The sequence below is a fragment of the Euleptes europaea genome, chromosome 1 (genome assembly GCF_029931775.1).
Source record: "Euleptes europaea isolate rEulEur1 chromosome 1, rEulEur1.hap1, whole genome shotgun sequence".
Classification (NCBI taxonomy): domain Eukaryota; kingdom Metazoa; phylum Chordata; class Lepidosauria; order Squamata; family Sphaerodactylidae; genus Euleptes; species Euleptes europaea.
Window position 1 is genome coordinate 141,785,111 of NC_079312.1, and position 21,080 is coordinate 141,806,190.

General features: G+C 39.7%; 1 protein-coding gene across 1 annotated transcript in view; it reads right to left on the reverse strand.

The window, feature by feature from the left end:
* LOC130476773 (ABC-type organic anion transporter ABCA8-like) overlaps positions 1-21,080 on the reverse strand; it is a 145,924-nt gene that overhangs the window by 116,134 nt on the left and 8,710 nt on the right. Inside the window, exons 3-7 of the mRNA XM_056848765.1 lie at positions 8,515-8,615; positions 6,548-6,774; positions 5,559-5,697; positions 4,606-4,791; positions 4,147-4,279 (exon numbers count right to left, since the gene is read on the reverse strand). Coding sequence (XP_056704743.1) covers positions 4,147-4,279; positions 4,606-4,791; positions 5,559-5,697; positions 6,548-6,774; positions 8,515-8,615 — 786 coding nt within the window. The remainder of the gene's footprint in view (positions 1-4,146; positions 4,280-4,605; positions 4,792-5,558; positions 5,698-6,547; positions 6,775-8,514; positions 8,616-21,080) is intronic.

Genomic DNA, 21,080 nt, shown 5'->3' on the forward strand with positions numbered 1-21,080 from the left:
CTTCTTGAGCTCTTTCAGGATTTTTTTGCTATTTGTTCGTTGATGAGTTTTTTCTAGCTGAGCAAGGCTAGTTTGAAGATCTATCAAGTGTTTTTCCCGCTCTTTTTTGTTTTTTGAACTTAGTGAAATATAGATACCTCTCATGTAGGCCTTTGAGCAATCCCAGATTGTTGCTTGGCTCATTCCTTGTGTATTGTTTCTTTGTAAAAATTCCTTGAGTTCTTCACGGCCTGTGTTAAGATCTTTCTCTTTGTTAAGTAACGCATCATTTAGTCTCCATCTGAATATTTTCTTTCTTTGATGTTGCCATTTTATTATTATTGGGTTATGATCTGACAGAATCCGAGGTAATATTTTGATGTATTCTAAGTTTTTCAATAGAGTAGTCGAAGTCCAACACATATCAATCCTTGAAAAGGTTTTATGTCTATCTGAGTAGAATGTATAATCTTTAATATTAGGATTTTTAATTCTCCAAGTGTCCAACAGATTGAGATGCTGCAAATCTAATTTTACACTTTTTGGTAATTTGCCACTTTTTTGATTTTTTGATCTGTCCAATTTGGCATCCAGAACTCCATTCATGTCCCCAATGATAATAATCTCATGTTCCACTAGTTCTTCAAGCATTGAAAAAAGTTCTGTGAAGAATTTTTCCTTTGATGTCAACGGCGCATATATAGAGGTTAATATTATTATTTTACCTGTTGGGAGTTGCAGTTTAAGTGTTAGTTGCCTACCTTTGGTGTCCTTTATAGTTTCCAAAACTTTAATGGTAGGATCTCTAATATATATTGCTATGCCCCTTTTTTTTCCCAATGCTGACGATGTATACACTGTACCGAGTCGTTTGTTATTTAATAAATAATTATATTTTCTTTTTATGTGCGTTTCTTGTAGACATAGTATATTCGCTCTATGTTTAGAAAGTGCATGCAAGGTTTTCCTTCTTTTTTGTGGCGTGTTTAAGCCATTGATATTAATGGATATTATTTCTAAGCTGTCCGTCATATTGTGTTTTATTTATAGGCTGCTGCTTCATCCATTAAGCTTTTTTGGTCTAACGCTGAATTATTTTTTCTGTTCCGTGGCGAGCCAGCTCCTTCAGTTCTAGTGCCTTTTCCTTTTGTTTTTATTTTAATTTCTTCTTCTAGTTCGTAGGCTTCTTCCATTGTTCGTATTAAAATTCTGCCTGAAGGAAGTTGAACACTTAAAAAGTATGCGCCCACCCACTTGTATCTAATCTCCCGTTCACGCAGTAATTTTCGTAAGGAGTCAAATTCACGCCTTTTTTTCCTTACTGAGAAGGGTAGATCTGGAAAAATCTGTAATTCCTTTCCTTTGTATATTAGCGGGTCCTCTCTTTGTTTATTCAATATATCCTCTTTTATTCTTTTATCTGCAAACTTTATTAGGATTTCCCTTGGCAGCTTTTTCAGGGTTGTGTATTTAGAGTTGATCCTATAAATTTCTCTGATGTCAACAGCTTCTTCATCAATCTCAAGATAGGTGGCAAGTAACTGAGTCATGCTTTCTTCTAAACTTTCTTGAGGCATATCTTCCGACACTTTTTGGAAACGCAAGTTGTTCTCTCTTACTTGCATTTCCGTTATGGCTAATCTGCTTTCAGTTTCTTCTGTTCCAGCTTTATGCTCCTGCTGCGTTCTCTCTATCTTTGTTTGCCTCAATTTGAGTTTTTTGATATCTTCTTTATTATCCAGTATGTCCTTAGCATTTTCTTCTATTTTTTGTTTAATATCTTGGAGTCCGGTCACCAATTCCTGTTTAACTGTCTTTACTTCCATCTGGACTGTCCGTACATCCGTTTTAACCGAGTTACATTCTTTGGTTAGCCTTTCTAGTTCCCTGTTGACCTTATCCATCTTGCTGTTTATTTGATCAACTTTTGCTTCTAATCTTTGTTCTGTTCCGGTTAGCTGATTTGTTAGCGCCGTCAGTTGAATCATCAATTTGTCCAGTGCCTTCTCCATATTGGTCTGTTCTTTGCTAGCTCTGTTCGGTTGGGATTGATAACTTATAGCTTCTTCTGCGCTATCAGTCTCTTCTTCCTTCTCCTCTTCTTCCAAGCTTTTTCTTACCGTCAGATTGCTGTCCTTATCTGTTTTCCTATTTTTTTTCATTAAATTGTATCTGTATGTTTTTCTTCTGGTTTGTAACTCTGTGTAATTACCAGACATGCACAGCTATGGCACACAAACGTTAGTGATTTTGGTTTCTTAAGATATTAATCAGTCTTATTTAAATATACAAATCAAATCATATATTTAACAATCAATTCCATGGGACCACATTAATTTTAGGACAACAAAAAAAATAGGTATTTTCAAATATTTACCTAATTTAAGCTTATTCAAGTTCAGTTAGTTCAATATGTTATCCTTAAATGTTCCTAGTGCATTTATTTATTTATAGCATCAACTTTCGCCTTTGATGTATATTTAAGTTCCTTTAGACAGTGGTTCTTCTTTTCCCCCTATTTAGATTTATTAGGGCTGGTCGCTAAGGATTCTGGGACTCGTAGTTTTTAGTAGTTGACGTCACCGGAACTACAGCCTTGTGATCCCGCCTTCGCCGCTAAGCTCACCTCCTCAGAAGTCGGCAAGGCCCCCTACACTCTGCAGCTCCTCCTCGCGAGTCGCTGCCGTCCCGTGTACCAGACCGGCCTCCAGAGCTCTCCCTCTTTATCCAGGGTTCGTTATCACCCCCTTCTATGCCGCCAGCTTCGGGGGGACGTCCTCGTCTCCTGACTCTGCAATCTTCCTGCTGCTCCGTGCCGCCACGTCCGCCTTCAGTCAGCCGTCCTTTTCCCTCACTACAGTCGCCGCTGCCTGTATTGCTGCCGCTCTCGCCTCCTCTCTGCCGGTTGCGCCGCGAATCTCCGGAGCCCTCTGCCTCCCCAGGAAGCCGCGCTGCCGCTCTCACTCCACTGCCATCTCACCACACCATCCAAAGATATCCGGCAAAAAAGACAAAACAAACAAAGATTAGTGATGTTCTTATCATTTAATAATCTGAATATATTTTTCTCTTTTATGTAGAAAGCTAAGGGGGTAATATTCAAAGTGGGAGGCGAGGGGGAGGGGAAGGGATTGGGGGGGTAGTCGGTTGGATGGTCGGAGCTTTGTAGGACTTGCCTGAAATTTGCCTGCTGGTGCGTCCAGAACCCCTTTTTTTGGGGTGGCGACGTTCCTCCTCTCGATGAGAGTTGACTTGCAGAGAAAAGTTTCTAACTCAGGGCTAAAAGTATTGTATTTTTAGCTACAGACCAGGTAATTTTCATTCCCGCTCCTGAAGGTGCGGTCACTCCGCCATCTTGCCCAACCGGAAGTTCCTGGAACCAAGATTTCTCAAGGCAAGCTAGGACTAAGTGTCATCTGTGGGTCAAATTCTGGATTCCCAAAGGAACCATAGATAAAACAAACCACGGTTTCACAGTATGTCTGAACTCAACCTATACATTAATTACAAGATTCCCAGAAAACAGAAGAGGCCAGAGCATAATGCAGTCATAGACACTGGAATTCTTCCTTGGTGTTCTCAGATGTACCTTCCTCCTCTGCTGTATGCTCTTAACTTTTGTTATTGTGATTTTTTTCCTATCAAGATGCCCTTTCTGTCATTCCTTCCATGAGACTGCCATTCTGTTTGGCTCAGATGGTTATCTTGGTATTATTGCATGCAATTAAACTACAGCCATAAGACCCACATTCTCCAATGGCCACACATGACCTGTTTTCAACACCCCCTCCAATTTTCCTAGAACACAACTTTTTCAAACATGGTCACCGTCTTCATGGTACAGGTAAGCAGGTTGGTTCAAATTCATTTGAGGGCAGCGTACCCACTCTGCTTTATAAAGAAATATTATATACAGTGAAGATTTAATGTAAAACTCTACCCTGTTCTTTTATCTTTGCTTGCAATTCACATGCCATTCTTTTGATCCCTTCAAACATGACTTCCAGAGAGCTTGAGCAAGAACTCTCTGAAGACAGAGACTTTCCCATATTATCTCCCTCCTCCTCACTAACAGCCACAGACAGAGAAAGAAGACTCTACAATAAAGAGAGGTAATCTGTACAGCTAAATCTTCAAGCTACTGAGGATTAATTAAATTATGCTTACCAGGAATGATTTTGTCAAAATAGAGAGCCAGTAGCATATAGAAAACACCATCAATAATCAGGCTATAAAAACACGAATCCTCTACTAAGTTAGACAACTGTAAGCTTTTTCCATATCTTTGACCCATCACAACCTGTAAGGAAAGAATAAAGTCTATGCTTGGGTCAAAATCAGATAGGCAAGAACAAGACTTGGAAGTGTATGACTCTCTTAGTAAGCCAGCTAATGTTCAAAATCTAGCCCCCTCCCCCTCCCCTAGTAGGCAATCACCATCCATGTCCATAGACAGGTCTCTGTACATTTCAGAGCAGAAGTTAATTGAGAATGGAATGAAAATGCATAGGCCACAATGCTGACTGGTGTTCTTGCTTCATTGTTATGTGCTGTGTATGTTCACAGTCAGCTTTACAAGGGTTTGAAAAAGGGTGAGGGTTCATCCTAGATAAAACAGCATTTTACCTTTGAAATTTCAGCACCAAAAGCAAAAGGACAGAAGAGGCTCAATGTCCATTCCAAAAGAGGGGGCATTCTAAATATCAATGTGGTAACACTGAGGGCTCCAAAAAAGAAAGTCAGGACAAAGACGACAGAGCTGGTGGCTTTCGCCTTCTTTAGGAGAGAACTGAACATGAAACAGAAATGGATCTGAAAAACAGGAAACATTTTCATTACCAATTCAAAGACATCATAAATAGATTGAATTTACACAAGTTTCACAGCTGTATTCCAACAAGATATTTTTTCTAAGAATTTACATGAGTGTGAGGGGGGAAAGACTGCACCCATGTGAACACACCATCTTACACAAAAATTGTGCATATATTTATTTTGTCTTATGTACATGAATCAGAGCACTCCCTAGGAACCAGTGGCAATAGGAAATTCAGCTTGTTGCCCACACCGGGGAGGGGGGTCCTCGGAAAAAGCCAGGGCATTGACACTTAGGGAAAAGGATTGTGCTGAATCTAGCAATATGTTTGCCCCTCCCTGTCCCCCCCCCAAAAAAAAAACTTGTCTAGTTTGGGCAATGTGCCAGGAAGAGCAATAAATACAGCTGTGGTACCATCTGTAATACAGAGGTATAGTGATATAAGAAAAGTGTTTTTAAAAAGATTAAAAAATGAAACCACACATTTCCCAGGGCACAGGGGGAGAGGGTAAAACAGAGAGCATGGTTTGATGATAACCAAAGTAGTATGGGGCCAGAACTGACCCCTTTCCCCCAAAATGCAGAAAATCTCCTACTGTCCCCAAGTACCTTCAAACAGTTTACAGACAGAACCAATAGGAAAGCCTGGAAAATACAATCTTTTCATGAAGATGGTATCAAATACTTCAGTAGCTTTAATCTGGCCATCTGCCATCATTCATTATGTGCATATAAAATTGTAAAATAAAGGTCAAAGACTTACAGATGCTACGCCATACAAGAACAACAGAAGAAACAGGGCAAAGAAGCTGCTTGTGGGAAGAAACAAATATTTGATAACAGGTGTCACCAAACTGGTCAAGATCAGGATGTACACTGCATACAGCAAACCCCAGGAAAGCCTACAAATGCAAACACAGATTTCTGGGCAGTTTACATTATTTGACACACAGGCCCTCAAGAACTCTCATTTTGAGAGAATACAGTTGATTGAAACAAGTTCTGTGTGTGAGAACAATGTCTATGATAGTTCTTTTCTACAACTGTAAATTGGAAATAGCTGATATGCTGGATGTGAGGTTAACATGGGAAACCAGACTCCATCAGGACCCCCAGTAATAGCATTTAGATCTACTGCCTATAACCTCTGTTTGAGTAAATCAGTGACAATATTGCTGATTTCCTTACACCTGCCCAAGGTAGCCAATTATATAGAACAGGGGCAGAGAAATGTATATCTTGGGGGAGGGGGATCAAGTCATATCTGATTTATGGCTACCCCTGGTAGGGTTTTCAAAAGGCAAGAGACATTCAGAGGTGGTTTGCCATTGCCTCCGTGTCATGACCCTGGTATTCCTTGGAGGTCTCCCATCCAAATACTAGCCAGGGTCAACCCTGCTTAGCTTCTGAGATCTCATAAGATCAGGCTAGGCTGGAGCTATCCAGGTCAGGGACAACATCATTACAGCAGAACAAATAAGGGGGGGACAACACAGGATTATCATATTCAATGCCATTTGTGAGTCCAGAGTGAAGTCTAATTCTGTCCTACAAATTCCCAGAACAACCATTATTATTATTCACTATCATGACCACCATTAAATGCATGACATCATATGTGTGTGTGTAAAAGTCATCTCATAGATACATACTGCTTCTCAAAACTTCATCACTCCTCTGCCTGTGATCATTTTCAACATCATGCCAATTACTTCAACTGGGAAGAGAATAGCAGCCAATCTCATAACTTACCAGAATGCCATATCTCTCATTCCCATAATCTTCATCAGTTCCTTCAGCTTCCTTTTTTCCCTTGAAACATTTTGTGACAAGAAGTATATAAATGGAGAAAAGCACATAGATAAAATCAGAATTATTGAACAGTATTCAATGCTATGTCCTGTTGAAACTGAAGGTGATCTCATATGGACACCACGAATTGACTTCATTTCATTCCACACTGAATGACCAGTGGTCAGCTAAAAAAAAAAAAAAGATCAAAGTGTTTTTTTAAGTTGCTAACAATTCCCACAGTGGTTTTTAATGTACAAAATATTTCACAGTCAACATAGCTTTCATTGCCATAAAAACATATCACTATTTCCAAAGCAGGACTACAGTTGAACATCAAGAAGACAAAAGTAATGACTACAGGAGAATTACACAACTTTAACGTTGACAATGAAGAAATTGAAATTGTTGAAGACTTTCTATTCCTTGGCTTATATATTTCACCATTTTTTTAAAGCCTATATGTTGCGTATTATTCTTAGCGTCAAAAGTTTATCAAACAAATAAAAGTTGATGGACCCAAGTATACAGCAGACTCAACGATCCCTTCTTATCCTTGCACTCGTGGTTTTTTTTTTATTGTTTTTAGGTGCAGGAGATGCTCTCCATGCAACAGGCCTGACACAGGGACTGATTTGTAACAGTACCGTGCTATCAGCATGATAACATGTTGATGTTACCCACTCCCTGAGAGATGTGGGGCGGGGAGGGACAAAGGAAGCACAAATGCAGCCATAATGCATATAGTCTTTTCAGATCAGTGCCCCAAAGAGCTACCACAGCAAACAGTGGGGGTTACCGCACTTTGTATTCCCAGCGATGTATTAAAAGTTTGAAAATGTTGTAAAAAACATCTCTTTAAAAGGGTTTTTGTATACCACAGCTTATAAATGGTTGGAAGACGTCTTCACAGCTAAAGGGGCCAAACAAAGTGCAAACAGTATTTTTTATAACATTTTCAAACTCTTAATACATCGCTGGGAATACAAGTGTGGTAACCCCAGTGTTTCTTTTATTGTGTTCCTGCTTAGCAAAGGGAAACTCAAATCCATGTCTGCAGATCTCCCAGAAGAAGTTGGGTTTGTTTAGTTTGGAGAAGAGAGGGTTGAGGGGAGACATGATAGCCATGTTTAAATATTTGAAGGGATGTCATGTTGACGAGGGAACTAGCTTGTTCTCTGTTGCTCCAGAGACTAGGACACGGAGTAATAGATTTAAACTAATAGAAAAGCGATTCCACCTAAACATTAGGAAGAACCTCCTGACGGTGAGGGCTGTTCGATGGTGGAATGCACTGCCTCGGAGGGTGGTGGAATACCTGTCTTTGGAGGTCTTTAAGCAGATGCTTGATGGCCATCTGTCAGGAGTGCTTTGATTGTGGGATCCTGCATGGTGGGGGGAGGGTTGGGGTCTCTGAGGATGTTAGGGGATAGTTATTAGTTTCCTGTATTGGGCAGGGGGTTGGACTAGATGATCCTGGTGGTCCCTTCCAACTCTATGATTCTATGAATATTAACTTCAGGGCTTCTGTGCTCATGCCATCAGCCTCCTTAGGAGTTTAGGGGATGGCCTTCTGGTGTTTCCTCCCATGCAGCAGATGTATGACATCCGGGGGCCAGAGCCACACCAGATGGCAGATGGCTGTGATCATGTATGCAACTCATGATGGCGTCAGTGGCATGCTGCTCCATGATTGGTAGATGTTTTGGGGGTCACCATGGACTCTGGTGTGAGCACTATGCTGTCTGTGGCTTGCCTTTGGGTGTTTCCGGCACTGATTTTGCCTTTTCAAAATGGCCATAGAATGCCAACTTGCAACACTGGTGCCATGTCAGTAAATTGGTGTCTATGATAATGCTGCAATTTTGTTTATATGCAATCAAAATATAAGAGACATATTAGCTCTGAAACTAAACAATCCTACTTACTTCTATAAGAGCAGCATCGATGCTAGTCTGCAGTGACAGAAATCCTTTGAACCAGTATCTTGGACTAGAACAATAATCAGATGAATAGTTGAAACAAAAATCTACAGGCAAGAAGAAACAGAGAAAGACTGTTAATTACATGCAAAATGCTTTTCAATAACAATTGAAGCTTCTTCAATAAAAGCAGTCAGTTAACTCCATGTAGCTCAAGTTGCAATTGAGTTGCCAATTAGAAGCTGCATTTGCAAACACTTGCCTTTTGTTAACAGCTATTAAATTGACTCAGGGTTGTTGTTTATTTTGACACATGTGTATTCTCATTCTGCCTCTCAGGAACTATAGTGCAGGTGCAGCTCATGGCACCTGGTTAACTTTCAATTCTTTCCTCATGAATGGTTGTCATCTTGGACAACATGGAATATTCTTAAAATAACTTTTTTTTCACACATTTTTATATTGCTTGGTTGATGGGCTTGTTGTGCAGGATGAACAGTGAATAGACTAGAAGGCTTCTCCTCCCAACTCTTGTGTGCTTGCTTTTGAAAAGGCCACATTTACCTTGTCTTTAGGGTTTACATGACTGCCATCCTCAGTGAGATTTCATTGCTGGATTCATGATTTCAGTTTACCCAAAACTAACCCAAAATTTACTGGGGGGAAATGCACAACCCTAAAATAATGGATTTATTCCCTTCTAAAGAAGGGCGGAAAATATGAGTCACAGCATGAAATGTTTCTGAGGAACTTTGGGGTCTCTGTGTTAAAAAGAGGGAAAACTGGGAGTTAAGAGGGTTAATAAATATCAGCTAATGTGAGAACTACAGTCTCATTATGATGGAATGAAAGATCTGAAATCATGCAGAAGTATTGGAGCATGAGATGCAAACTGAAAGTCACTACATTTTGAAAATCTGGTGCATGATGCCTCCTGTACCCAGACAGCCCCCAGCCCCAGCTGTCCGGCACCACCCAGGCTCGCGGGGACCCCAGGCAATGCAGCGGAACCAGGGACCAAACCTGCACAAGTTGCAGCAATGCCCACAGCCGGTGGAGAGGAGCAGGACGGCCCCACCCCAGGGGGAAGCATTGTGGAACAAGGAGCGCGTCAGCATGGTGGCAGCGGGCAGCGAGGATGTGGCGGCGCGGCTCCGATGCTCAGCTGGGGATCTGCCGACCAGCTGGGAGGCGGACGGGCATGCCCTGGGCGTGGCTGCGCTGGCGCCTTGCAGGGGATGTGCCAGAAGACGCCCGGGTGGGGGAAGGCTGATTCGCCCTTATAAGGGCTGCGAGGTAGAGCCCAGGGGGCGGGGATGGGAGGCAGGCACATAAAAGAAGCCGGGGAAGCTGAGGCTGAGGAGGAGACCAGTCAGAGGTCCTATTGCTGGCTACAGACAGCTGTGTGACCCTGGCGTCTTCTGAGGGAGAGGGTGACTCAGACTCTCCCTCAGAATGGTCTGAGGCCGAGGAGGCTCCCTTGGCCAGACCCTTCCAGCTCACTGAAGAGAAGAGGGCGGTTCCCCTAGAGGCCGCCAGCTCTACAATGGTGGAGAATGAGGGCATAGGAGGCATGGCCAAACGACCTCAACCCCACATATTCCCTTACCCAGGATTCCGTGGGAGCAGAACCTTATTGAGACCCCCGGTATTGTTGTTCCCAGGGGAGACTATGGCAAAGATGGAATCAGCTGAGAAGGCGCCTTCCTCTGCTACAAACGTCAGTCAATTCACCCAATGGATGTTAGAACAACAGGGGCGAATGATGAAGGAGTTGTGGCAACAGCAACAGGAGGCTCAACAGCGGTTGGTAAGAGACATGACTTTGCAACACCAGGAGGCACAGGCAAGCCTCTTGAGGGATGTTTGCAAAATATTAGAAAGTGGAAGAGGAGGTCTGGGAGACAGGACCGGAGTGACCAACCCACGGGTTCCCCCGGTACCCCTAGCCAAATTAGGGCCGGAAGATGAAATAGATGGCTATCTGGAAGCCTTTGAGCGGACGGCTGAGGCCTCAGGGTGGCTCCGGGAGAGATGGTCCTTTATCATCGGGCCCTACTTGACAGGGCCGGCCCAAGTCGCCCTGAGGTCCCTTTCTAAAGCGGATAGCACTGACTATAGGAAGTTAAAGGCGGCCATTTTGGCCCGTTATGCAATTTCAGAAGAAATGTACAGACAGCTGTTTCGGCAGTTAGCGTGGAAGAAAGGAGAACCTCCAAGGGCTTTTGTAACCACCTTAAAGGATCTGGCGGACCATTGGTTACAACCAGGGGTACTGAATAGCCAGGCGGTGGTGGTACAGGTTGTGCTAGAACAGTTAATCCAAGTAATACCCCTCCGAGCTAAAGAGTGGCTGATTTGCAACAAACCCAAGACGTTAAAGGAGGCCATGACGTTGCTGGAAAATGTGTTAGCCCTGGAGACCAGGGGACACAGTTGGGAGGTGGGCAAACCCGAGGTACGGTCTATTCCAAACCCCACTAACAACCGGGGAAGTTGACAGGCTCTCCCTCCCCGGTCAACTTCCCCGGTTCCCAGGAGCGGAGGACCAAGGGTCAGGATGCCCCCACCTCTCACCAGCTGCCCGCTACCGGGCCCCAGTGCAGAACCCCAGGGACAGCCCGTGAATGATGGGCCTAGTAGTGAGAAATCCAGCAAGGGTCCTTGTTACATGTGTGGCCAGTGAGGCCATTTCTGGAGGGATTGTCCGTTGATGGAATGCGACCTGGGCTGGGAGCAAGCCATGCAACCTGACTCCTGCGAGGGTCACCCAAAACCACTACTGGTACAAGTTTGGCTCCAGAGTCAACGGCTGCAAGTCTTGGTGGATAGCAGATCGTCCATATCCATGATGTTAAGTTCTTTGCTCCTGGACGACTTACCGGTGGTGCGAATGGCTACCGTAGCATGTTTTCATCAGCATATGGAATAGTTACCAGTAGTTCCCATGACAGTGGAATGGCTACACCAAGAATATACCTTGTTAGTGGCTCGGGTGAAAGCGCTGCCCTACCAAGCTTTACTATTATTATTATTTTTATTTTTTTCATTATTAATTAAGTGAACAGAAGGAAAAATAGGGAAAGAAAATTAGTATTAGTAAGATATCATTTTGTTAACATGTAAAAAAGTATCTACCCCTCTATTAAGTATAATACAGTATTCCATATGTTGCCATTGTTGCCATCTAAACAACTTAGTATTGTTATCTAGGTAGTAACTTGATTTGGTTGATCATTTATCTGGTAATCGCAATGTAATCATAAAAACATTTCCATTTCTCTTGATTTTGTTTTTGTGTATTGTCATTCAAATATTCAGTTAGCTGTGCCATCATTATCTATTCTAATGATTTCTTTATCCATGTTTGAATTTTTGGAATGTTATCTGTTTTCCAAAGTGATGCCATGACAACTCTCACTGCTGTTACTAGATATTTTATTATCACTTGTTGATCCTTGTCCATAGTATCTGGTGTTTTGTTCAGAAAAAAAAGTTTAGGATCATATTTTATGCTTTGTCCCAAGATGCCTTCCAAATTCGTATGAATCCTTCTCCAGAATTTTTGAACAGTTTCACATGTCCACCAACAGTGGTAAAAGGTACCTCTAATTTTACGACATTTCCAGCATAGTCCCAAAGATTTGCTGTTCATGTTTTGAATGTCGCTTGGAGTTATATACCATCTATGAAGCATCTTGAGACAATTTTCCTGGATGCTTTGGCAGAGAGTGAACTTAAGATTCTCCTGGAACAGCTGCTCCCACTCTTCAGTCGTTATTATTTCATTTATATTCTCCATCCATTTAATTTGACAAACTTTAACTTGTTCTTCCTCTGTATCTAACGTTATTAGAAGTTTGTAGATTTTCCCCAGAAAATGTTGTGTTGGTTACTCATTAGTTGTTCGAATTCCGTTTCCTTTCTAAGTTTACCCCGGACTGTACAATCTTACTTAAATCTTCACATAAGTTGATGATATGTAATCCAAGACATTTCTGGGTAGTCTTCATGAATGTCTGCTAACGACTTCCGGGTCGCACCGGCTTCGCACTCCAGCTCTGTGCTGCCGAGGGGTGAGAAAGACGCTCCCCAAAATCTGGCGAGCGGCACCCCTTGGAGTAAGAGGGGATGCGGAAATGTACGTGGGCAGGCGGCTCGTCATAGCAGCGATAGCCACCGAGAAATCGGCAGCAGTCCCTCTGACGGGCTTAGCCGAGGAGCCAGCGCCATCTTCAACTCAGCAGCCGGGAAGAAAGTGGTGGAAAGGATCCAATTACAGCAAGTTAACTCTTCTTTTTTCATATGCAAATAAAATAAACTGAGGTGTCTGACAGCTAAATCTGCATAATAAAAGTACTCTGACTGGCTATAACTTCATTACGCCTTCCAGATCGGGACTTGGCTTTTTGCCAGATTCCTTTCAACTGTGACGCAGTTTTAAAAAGTTTTTCTCTGCCAGTGATTGAATACAGCTAAGACTAAATATAGAAAAATCACTGGCATGAAATAGCAATACTTATGGAGCTGAAATGAGAGTTTTCTCTCTGGGCTAGTTTTGGAACTGAGAAAATTCCATTTTTCATTATCACTTCAAAAGGGATGATTTAAACAAAGAACACCACACACACACACACACACTCTTTGTGGATTACAAACTTTGCTCTTTCAGCCTGGCAGGATCAATGGGAGAAAAAAAAGAGAAGCACGCCAAAGAATTCCTTAAAGACTCTAAACAGCTTCAAGTGCAGCAAGGAGCTCAGCATCGCAGAGCCTCTGCTTCTACTGTAACAACTCCAGTTACCTCACCTTTAGTAGGCACATCTGTGGTTGCAAAGATGTCAAAGCAAAAGCCAGAGGTAACTCTCAATTCTTTGCATGAACTTTTAACTAAAAAATTTCAAGAGGTATCAGAAATGAAACAGGAACTGAGTAAGAATACAGCTGCAATTTCCCAAAACTCACATATAGCACAAAATATAGCTGCAATATCAGCTATGCAAGATTCAATTACCACAATGACTCTGAGACAAGACAAGATGGAGACTAAGTTGGCAAAGAATACACAGGAGAATAAAGACCTTAAAAAAAGAATGGATACAGTGGAAATGTCAATGGAGGCATCTAATGAGAGAGATGAAAAACAAGAATATCAAATGGCAATGATTGAACTTAAAATTAAGGAGAATTCGATTTGTATACGCGGTTTGAAAGAAAAAATGGAGGAGATTTAAAAGGTTACCTGAAAGTACTTTTGGCAGATTTTTTACAAGAAGAGGAGGAAGTAGTGGAAGGGATTATCATAATGGCCTACAGAATTAATTCTTCATATGCAACCAAGAATAAAGTACCAAGAGATTGTCTTCTTCAGCTCTTCTCCAGAAATCATCGTGATCTTATTCTCAATCATCACTACAAATTTCCACTGAAAGTAGAAGATACTCCTTTGAGACTGATGAAAGAAATTCCTGAAAGACTACTGAGAAAAAGGAAAGAGTTTGCAGAGATTGTGGAAAGACTCAGACTCAGCGGGATTCAATTCAGATGGGAATTTCCTCAGAGTATTTCTTTTTTATTTAAGGCTAAAAGATTCAAAATTACGGATACCAGCAAGGCTGAACAATTCTTAAGAAGATATGACTCTGAACTTCTTAAACCAATGAAATCAGCCAAACAACAGCCAACCAAAGAATCTACAAAAGAGGAGAAGGCCTCAGAAGCAAGTGGTGGGGCTTTGCCAATTGAATCAGAAGAGGAGCCCGTGTCCGATTAAAAAGAGGGCTGAATGACTATTAGTTGGGCCTAAGAGGATCGGGGGGGAGGTAGGGGGTATGGGATATAAGTTGAATGAATATGGATAATACTTTTGATACTAAATTTATAATGGGACTAATGGAAATTTAATATGTTACAGGTACTTTCTTAGAATATTAACGGTTTGAATTCTCCCAATAAGAAGAAGTAAATATTTTATCATCTTCAAAAATCTAAAGCTAATATTGTTTTGTCGAAGGCTTTCACGGTCAGAGTTCATTGGTTCTTGTAGGTTATCCGGGCTGTGTAACCGTGGTCTTGGAATTTTCTTTCCTGACGTTTCGCCAGCAACTGTGGCAGGCATCTTCAGAGTAGTAACACTGAAGGACAGTGTCTCTCAGTGTCAAGGGTGTAGGAAGAGTAATATATAGTCAGAAAGGGGTTGGGTTTGAGCTGAGTATTGTCCTGCAAAAGTATTGTCCTGTAAGTATCAAGATAATGTGCTAATGAGGGTATGGTATGTTAATATGGAACCATTGTATCCTGAAGTGATCTGTTAATGTGTGTAATCCAAAACTAATCTGTATGGCTATTGTTGAATGTTGACTTTGTCTGGAGGTTTTTCAGGGCAGGAAGCCAAGCCTTATTCATTCTTAAACTCTCCTCTTTTCTGTTAAAGTTGTGCTGATGTTTATGAATTTCAATGGCTTCTCTGTGCAATCTGACAAAATAGTTGGTAGAATTGTCCAGTCTTTCAGTGTCTTGGAATAAGACCCTGTGTCCTGTTTGTGTCAGTCCATGTTCAGCCACTGCTGATTTCTCAGGTTGGCCAAGTCTGCAGTATCTTTCATGTTCTTTTATCCTTGTTTGTATGCTGCGTTTTGTGGTCCCGATGTAAACTTCTCCACAGCTGCAAGGTATACGATATACTCCTGCAGAGGTGAGGGGGTCTCTTTTGTCTTTTGCTGATCGTAGCATTTGTTGTATTTTCTTGGTGGGTTTAAACACTGTTTGTAGGTTATGTTTTTTCAAAAGTTTCTCCATCCTATCAGTGACTCCTTTAATAAATGGCAAGAAAACCTTTCCTATGGGAGACTGTTTTTCTTGAGTTTTCTGATTTTTGTTTGGTTCAATGGCCCTTCTGATTTCATTCTTGGAGTAGCCGTTTGCTAGCAGTGCGTGATTTAGATGGTTAGTTTCTTCCTTGAGAAACTGTGGTTCACAGATCCGTCTTGCACGGTCCATTAATGTTTTGATTATTCCTCTTTTCTGTCGGGGGTGGTGGTTGGAGTTTTTGTGTAAGTAGCGATCTGTGTGAGTTGGTTTCCGGTAGACCTTGTGACCTAACTGAAGGTTTGATTTACGGATGACAAGGGTATCAAGAAATGGGAGTTTACCCTCAATTTCCTTTTCCATGGTAAACTGAATGTTTGGATGGATATTATTAAGATGGTTTAGAAAGTCCATTAATTTTTCTTCACCATGGCTCCAAATGGTAAATGTATCATCTACGAACCTGAACCAGACTGTAGGTTTGTAAGGTGCTGATTCTAATGCTGTCTTTTCAAAATATTCCATGTAAAAGTTTGCTATTACTGGACTGAGTGGACTTCCCATAGCTACTCCATCAATCTGTTCATAAAATTCTTGATCCCATAGGAAATAACTTGTTGTCAAACAATGGTGAAATAAGGCTGTTATATCTTCTGGAAAAATCTGGTTAATCAATGAGATTGTGTCTTTAACTGGAACCTTGGTAAAGAGGGATACAACATCAAAACTGATTAATATATCCTTTGGATTGAGTCTTAACGGACTGATTTTGTTGATGAAGTGAGTTGAATCTTTGATGTAAGAAGTGGTTTTTCCAATGTGGTCCTGTAGGAGGGTGGTCAAATATTTAGCTAATTCATATGTTGGGGAACCAATGGCACTCACGATGGGTCGGAGTGGAACGGAATCCTTATGAATTTTAGGTAGTCCATATAATCGTGGTGGTTGTGCTTCAGTCTTGCATAGTTTTCTGTGTGTGTCGGGATGAAGAGTGGAATTCTTGATCAGAATGCTAGTTTTCCTGGTAATTTTGCAAGTTGGATCTCGTTTTAGTTTTTTGTATGTGGCAGGGTCCAGAAGTTCCTCAATCTTCTTTTTGTATTCTTCTGTTTTCATGATCACTGTGGCATTGCCTTTGTCAGCTGGTAGAATAATGATTTCTGGATCTGCATTGAGGGTCTTGATGGCGTTTCTCTCCTTGCGTGTTATATTGCTAGCAGGGGGCTTTGCTTTTCGTAGAATTCTTGCTGTCTCTCCTCTTATTTCCTCAGCATCTTCTTCAGGTAGATTACGAATGGCAGATTCTACATTTGCAATGATGTCTTCCACTGGAATTTGGGTGGGAGTGACTGCAAAGTTTCCTCCCTTAGCTAAGATGGAAGTTTCTTCAGGTGAGAGTTGTCGGTCTGTCAGATTGAAGATAATCCGTTTGTTGTCAAGTTTTGGACTGTTCTGTCTTCTTTCCTGTAATTTGTTAAACTTTTGCTTCTGTCTGGAAGTATGGCTGGTTAACCCCTGTTCCATTTTTCTGTAGGTGAGATTATCAATCTTGTCCCAATCATGGCTTCTCATTTTGTGGCTAGTATTGATATGTAAGGAAAACAACTCCTTGTCTGTGGCAGCAAGTTCTCTGCGGGTAGTGTGAATTCTCTCTCGTAAGAGAGCCTGTTCTAGATGGTCATAAATGCGGTTAGCTCGTGAAGTTTTAAAGATTCTTTTACTTGTGAGAAAAGATGGAATGGTTCCAGTGTCTCTGCATCGCAGTAGAAAAGTTAAAGAACAAAGTAGATGTGCTTTCTTGTTCCGAAGTGTTTCCAATCTCCGGGTCTGTTGAAATATTTCCTCCCCGTAGAGGCGTTCAAAATATTGTCGAAGGCTTTCACGGTCAGAGTTCATTGGTTCTTGTAGGTTATCCGGGCTGTGTAACCGTGGTCTTGGAATTTTCTTTCCTGACGTTTCGCCAGCAACTGTGGCAGGCATCTTCAGAGTAGTAACACTGAAGGACAGTGTCTCTCAGTGTCAAGGGTGTAGGAAGAGTAATATATAGTCAGAAAGGGGTTGGGTTTGAGCTGAGTATTGTCCTGCAAAAGTATTGTCCTGTAAGTATCAAGATAATGTGCTAATGAGGGTATGGTATGTTAATATGGAACCATTGTATCCTGAAGTGATCTGTTAATGTGTGTAATCCAAAACTAATCTGTATGGCTATTGTTGAATGTTGACTTTGTCTGGAGGTTTTTCAGGGCAGGAAGCCAAGCCTTATTCATTCTTAAACTCTCCTCTTTTCTGTTAAAGTTGTGCTGATGTTTATGAATTTCAATGGCTTCTCTGTGCAATCTGACAAAATAGTTGGTAGAATTGTCCAGTCTTTCAGTGTCTTGGAATAAGACCCTGTGTCCTGTTTGTGTCAGTCCATGTTCAGCCACTGCTGATTTCTCAGGTTGGCCAAGTCTGCAGTATCTTTCATGTTCTTTTATCCTTGTTTGTATGCTGCGTTTTGTGGTCCCGATGTAAACTTCTCCACAGCTGCAAGGTATACGATATACTCCTGCAGAGGTGAGGGGGTCTCTTTTGTTTGTTTACAGGAAACCCATATTTTGCAGAAGGATTTATTTAGATTGGAACAACCGAGGTTGGGTAAACTTTGTGCATCATGTAATGAGTGCAGAAAAACTAATGGTATAGCTATGTATGTACCTTTGATGTTTGAACCTAGAACTATCTTCCAAGATAAAGAGGGAAGAATATTATTGGTAGAAATAACCTGTGGCTTTCAAAAGATTATGTTGGTAGGAGTTTATGCACCGAATACCGATCAAAAATCATTTTATACTAAATTAACTACAATTTTGGCTGAACATGCTTTAGAAAAAATGATATGGATGGGAGACTTTAATGGTGTTGTAGACACTAAGATAGATAGATCAGCAAAGAAAAAAAAGGGAAAATCTGAGGGCAAACTACCAGGAAATTTTAATGCGTTAACAGATCAATTGAATATGTTTGATGTTTGGAGAATGATACATGGTAATAAGAAGGGTTATACTTTTTTTTCCTCTAGACATTTTACAAGCTCTAGAATAGATATGATATGGCTTTCAAAAGGACTTATGTATATATCAGAGAACCCTGAGATTATGCCTAGGGTTTTATCAGATCATAATGCAGTAACAGTAAGAATTAAACTAGGAGATAAAATAAACAAACCTTGGGTAATGAATGATTTTTTATTAAAAAAATAAAAAGATAGTTGATAAATTAAAGGTAGATATTCAAAATTACTTTCGGGAAAATACAAACAAGGGAACCCGAGAAGATGTAGTATGGGACGCAGGTAAGGTAGTAATAAGGGGGCTATTAATTCAACAAAATACTAGATGGTTTAAAGAGAGAGAGGCATGTAAGAAAAATATTCTAGAGGAAATTAGACAAATAGAAATACAGTTGAGGAAAGAACAAGATAAATTATTAAAGCAGGAACAGCTTAACAATTTGAAAAAATGGCAACATCAATATTAATTTTTAATAAAAGATGAAATTGAAAAAAATATTTAATAAACAAAAAATTTTTAACATGTAATTAAACCTGGTAAGATGTTAGCTTGGCAACTTAAATATAAACAAAAAAATCACCAATAATTAAAATTAAAATGAAAGGCAAGATAACAGATGATAAACAAATAATTAAGGAAACTTTTTTGGAATATTATACAGAGCTTTATAGAAAAATTTAACGACAGAGAAAGAAATGGAGGTATATCTCAATCAATATGAATGGGAAAAATTAACACAGGAAAATAGGGAACTATTGGATTCATTAATAACTTTAGAAGAAGTCAAAGAGGTTATCGGGAAGAGCAAACTAAATAAGTCACCAGGGGCTGATGGGTTTACAGCATTTTATAATAAAATTTTTCAAGAGGAGTTAGCCCCATATCTATTGGAAGTAATGAATTCTTGCTTGCAAAATGGATTTATTCCCCAAACATTGAAGCAAGCGAATATTGTACTAATACCAAAGCCGAATTCAGATTTACTGGAAGTTAAAAATTATAGACCTATTTCATTATTAAATAATGATTATAAATTATTTGTTATGATTTTAGCAGACAGGTTAAAGGTGTTAAACCAAATTATACATGAAGACCAAGCAGGTTTTTTACCAGGAAGACTGATAAGTCAACACTTAAGAGTAGTAATAGACCTTTTGGAATATGCTGAATATAATACAAATCCGGTAGCTATGATATTTTTAGATGCTGAAAAAGCATTTGATAATGTTAATTGGAAATTTATGGAAAAATACTAGAAGTTATGGGTTTTGGATCTAATTTTAAGATGGCTATAAATAGTATCTATACAGATCAATTTGCTAGTTTATTGATAAATGGTACAATGTCAGCTTGATTTGAAATTCAAAGGGGAACGAGACAAGGTTGTCCTCTTTCCCCTTTGCTGTTTATTTTAGTACTAGAAGTTTTACTAAAAAAGATTAGACAATCAATGGAATTAAACGGTATTCGAATTGGGAGAAATCAATATAAAATTAAAGCATATGCAGATGATTTAGTATGTTTTTTGATTGACCCTTTAGAACAAACAGATAAGTGGAACAAAATTTTTGAGGTCTATGGTAAACTTGCTGGTTTTAAAATAAATAAAACTAAAACTAAAATAGTGGTTAAGAATATGACTTTGATTCAACAACAGGAATTTAAAAAAGACAGGATTTAATATTGAAAATAAAGTAAAATACTTAGGTATATGGATATCATCAAATAATTTCAATTTGTTTCAGAATAATTATGTAAAACAATGGCAACAAATAAAAACTGATTTTGCAAATTGGGAGAAGATACCACTGTCATTATGGGGTAAAATAGCAGTTATTAAAATGATGGTATTACCAAAAATGCTATTTTTGTTTCAAAATTTACCAATATTGAAAGGATCACAGATATTTATAAATTGGAAAAAAGATATTTTAAATTTTATATGGGATAAGCAGAGTCATAGAATAGCATATAACAATTTGATTGAACTAAGGCAAACAGGAGGCCTTGGACTACCAGATTTGAGAATGTATTATCAGGCAGCCTGTTTCATTTGGTTAAAGAATTGGATTTTGTTAGAAAACCCTAAAATGTTAGAATTAGAAGGATTTAATTTAAGATTTGGGTAGCATGCATATTTATGGTATGAAAAAGAAAAGGTAAATAAAGAGTTTCACCTTCATGTTATTAGAGCCGGATTATTACAAATTTGGAAAAAATATAAAAGAGTTTTGGAATTTAAAACCCCTGGATGGATTAACCCAGCAGAAGCTTTCATGAAAAGAGGAGTTCAGTTAAATTTAGATCATGGTATCTATAGAAACATTATAGAATGTAAACAAGGGATATGGACATTAAAAACTAGGGAAGAGTTAAAAATTACAGATTGGTTTAGGTATTATAAATTAAAGGATATATTTAATAAAGATAAGAGGATTTTATCAAATAAATCTAAGCTCGAAATTATATTATCTAAGGGAAATAAAGGAATGATAGTAAGAATGTATAAATTATTAATTGAAATGAATTTGGAACAAGAAAGAATAAAACCAGTTATGATTAAATGGATGAGGGAATTAGGATATAATATAGATTTAGAAATTTGGGAAAATTTATGGAAAAGAGAGTATAACTTTACAATTACTAATGAAATAAGGGAAAATTTATATAAGATGTTCTATAGATGGTATATAACTCCGATATTGTTAAGTA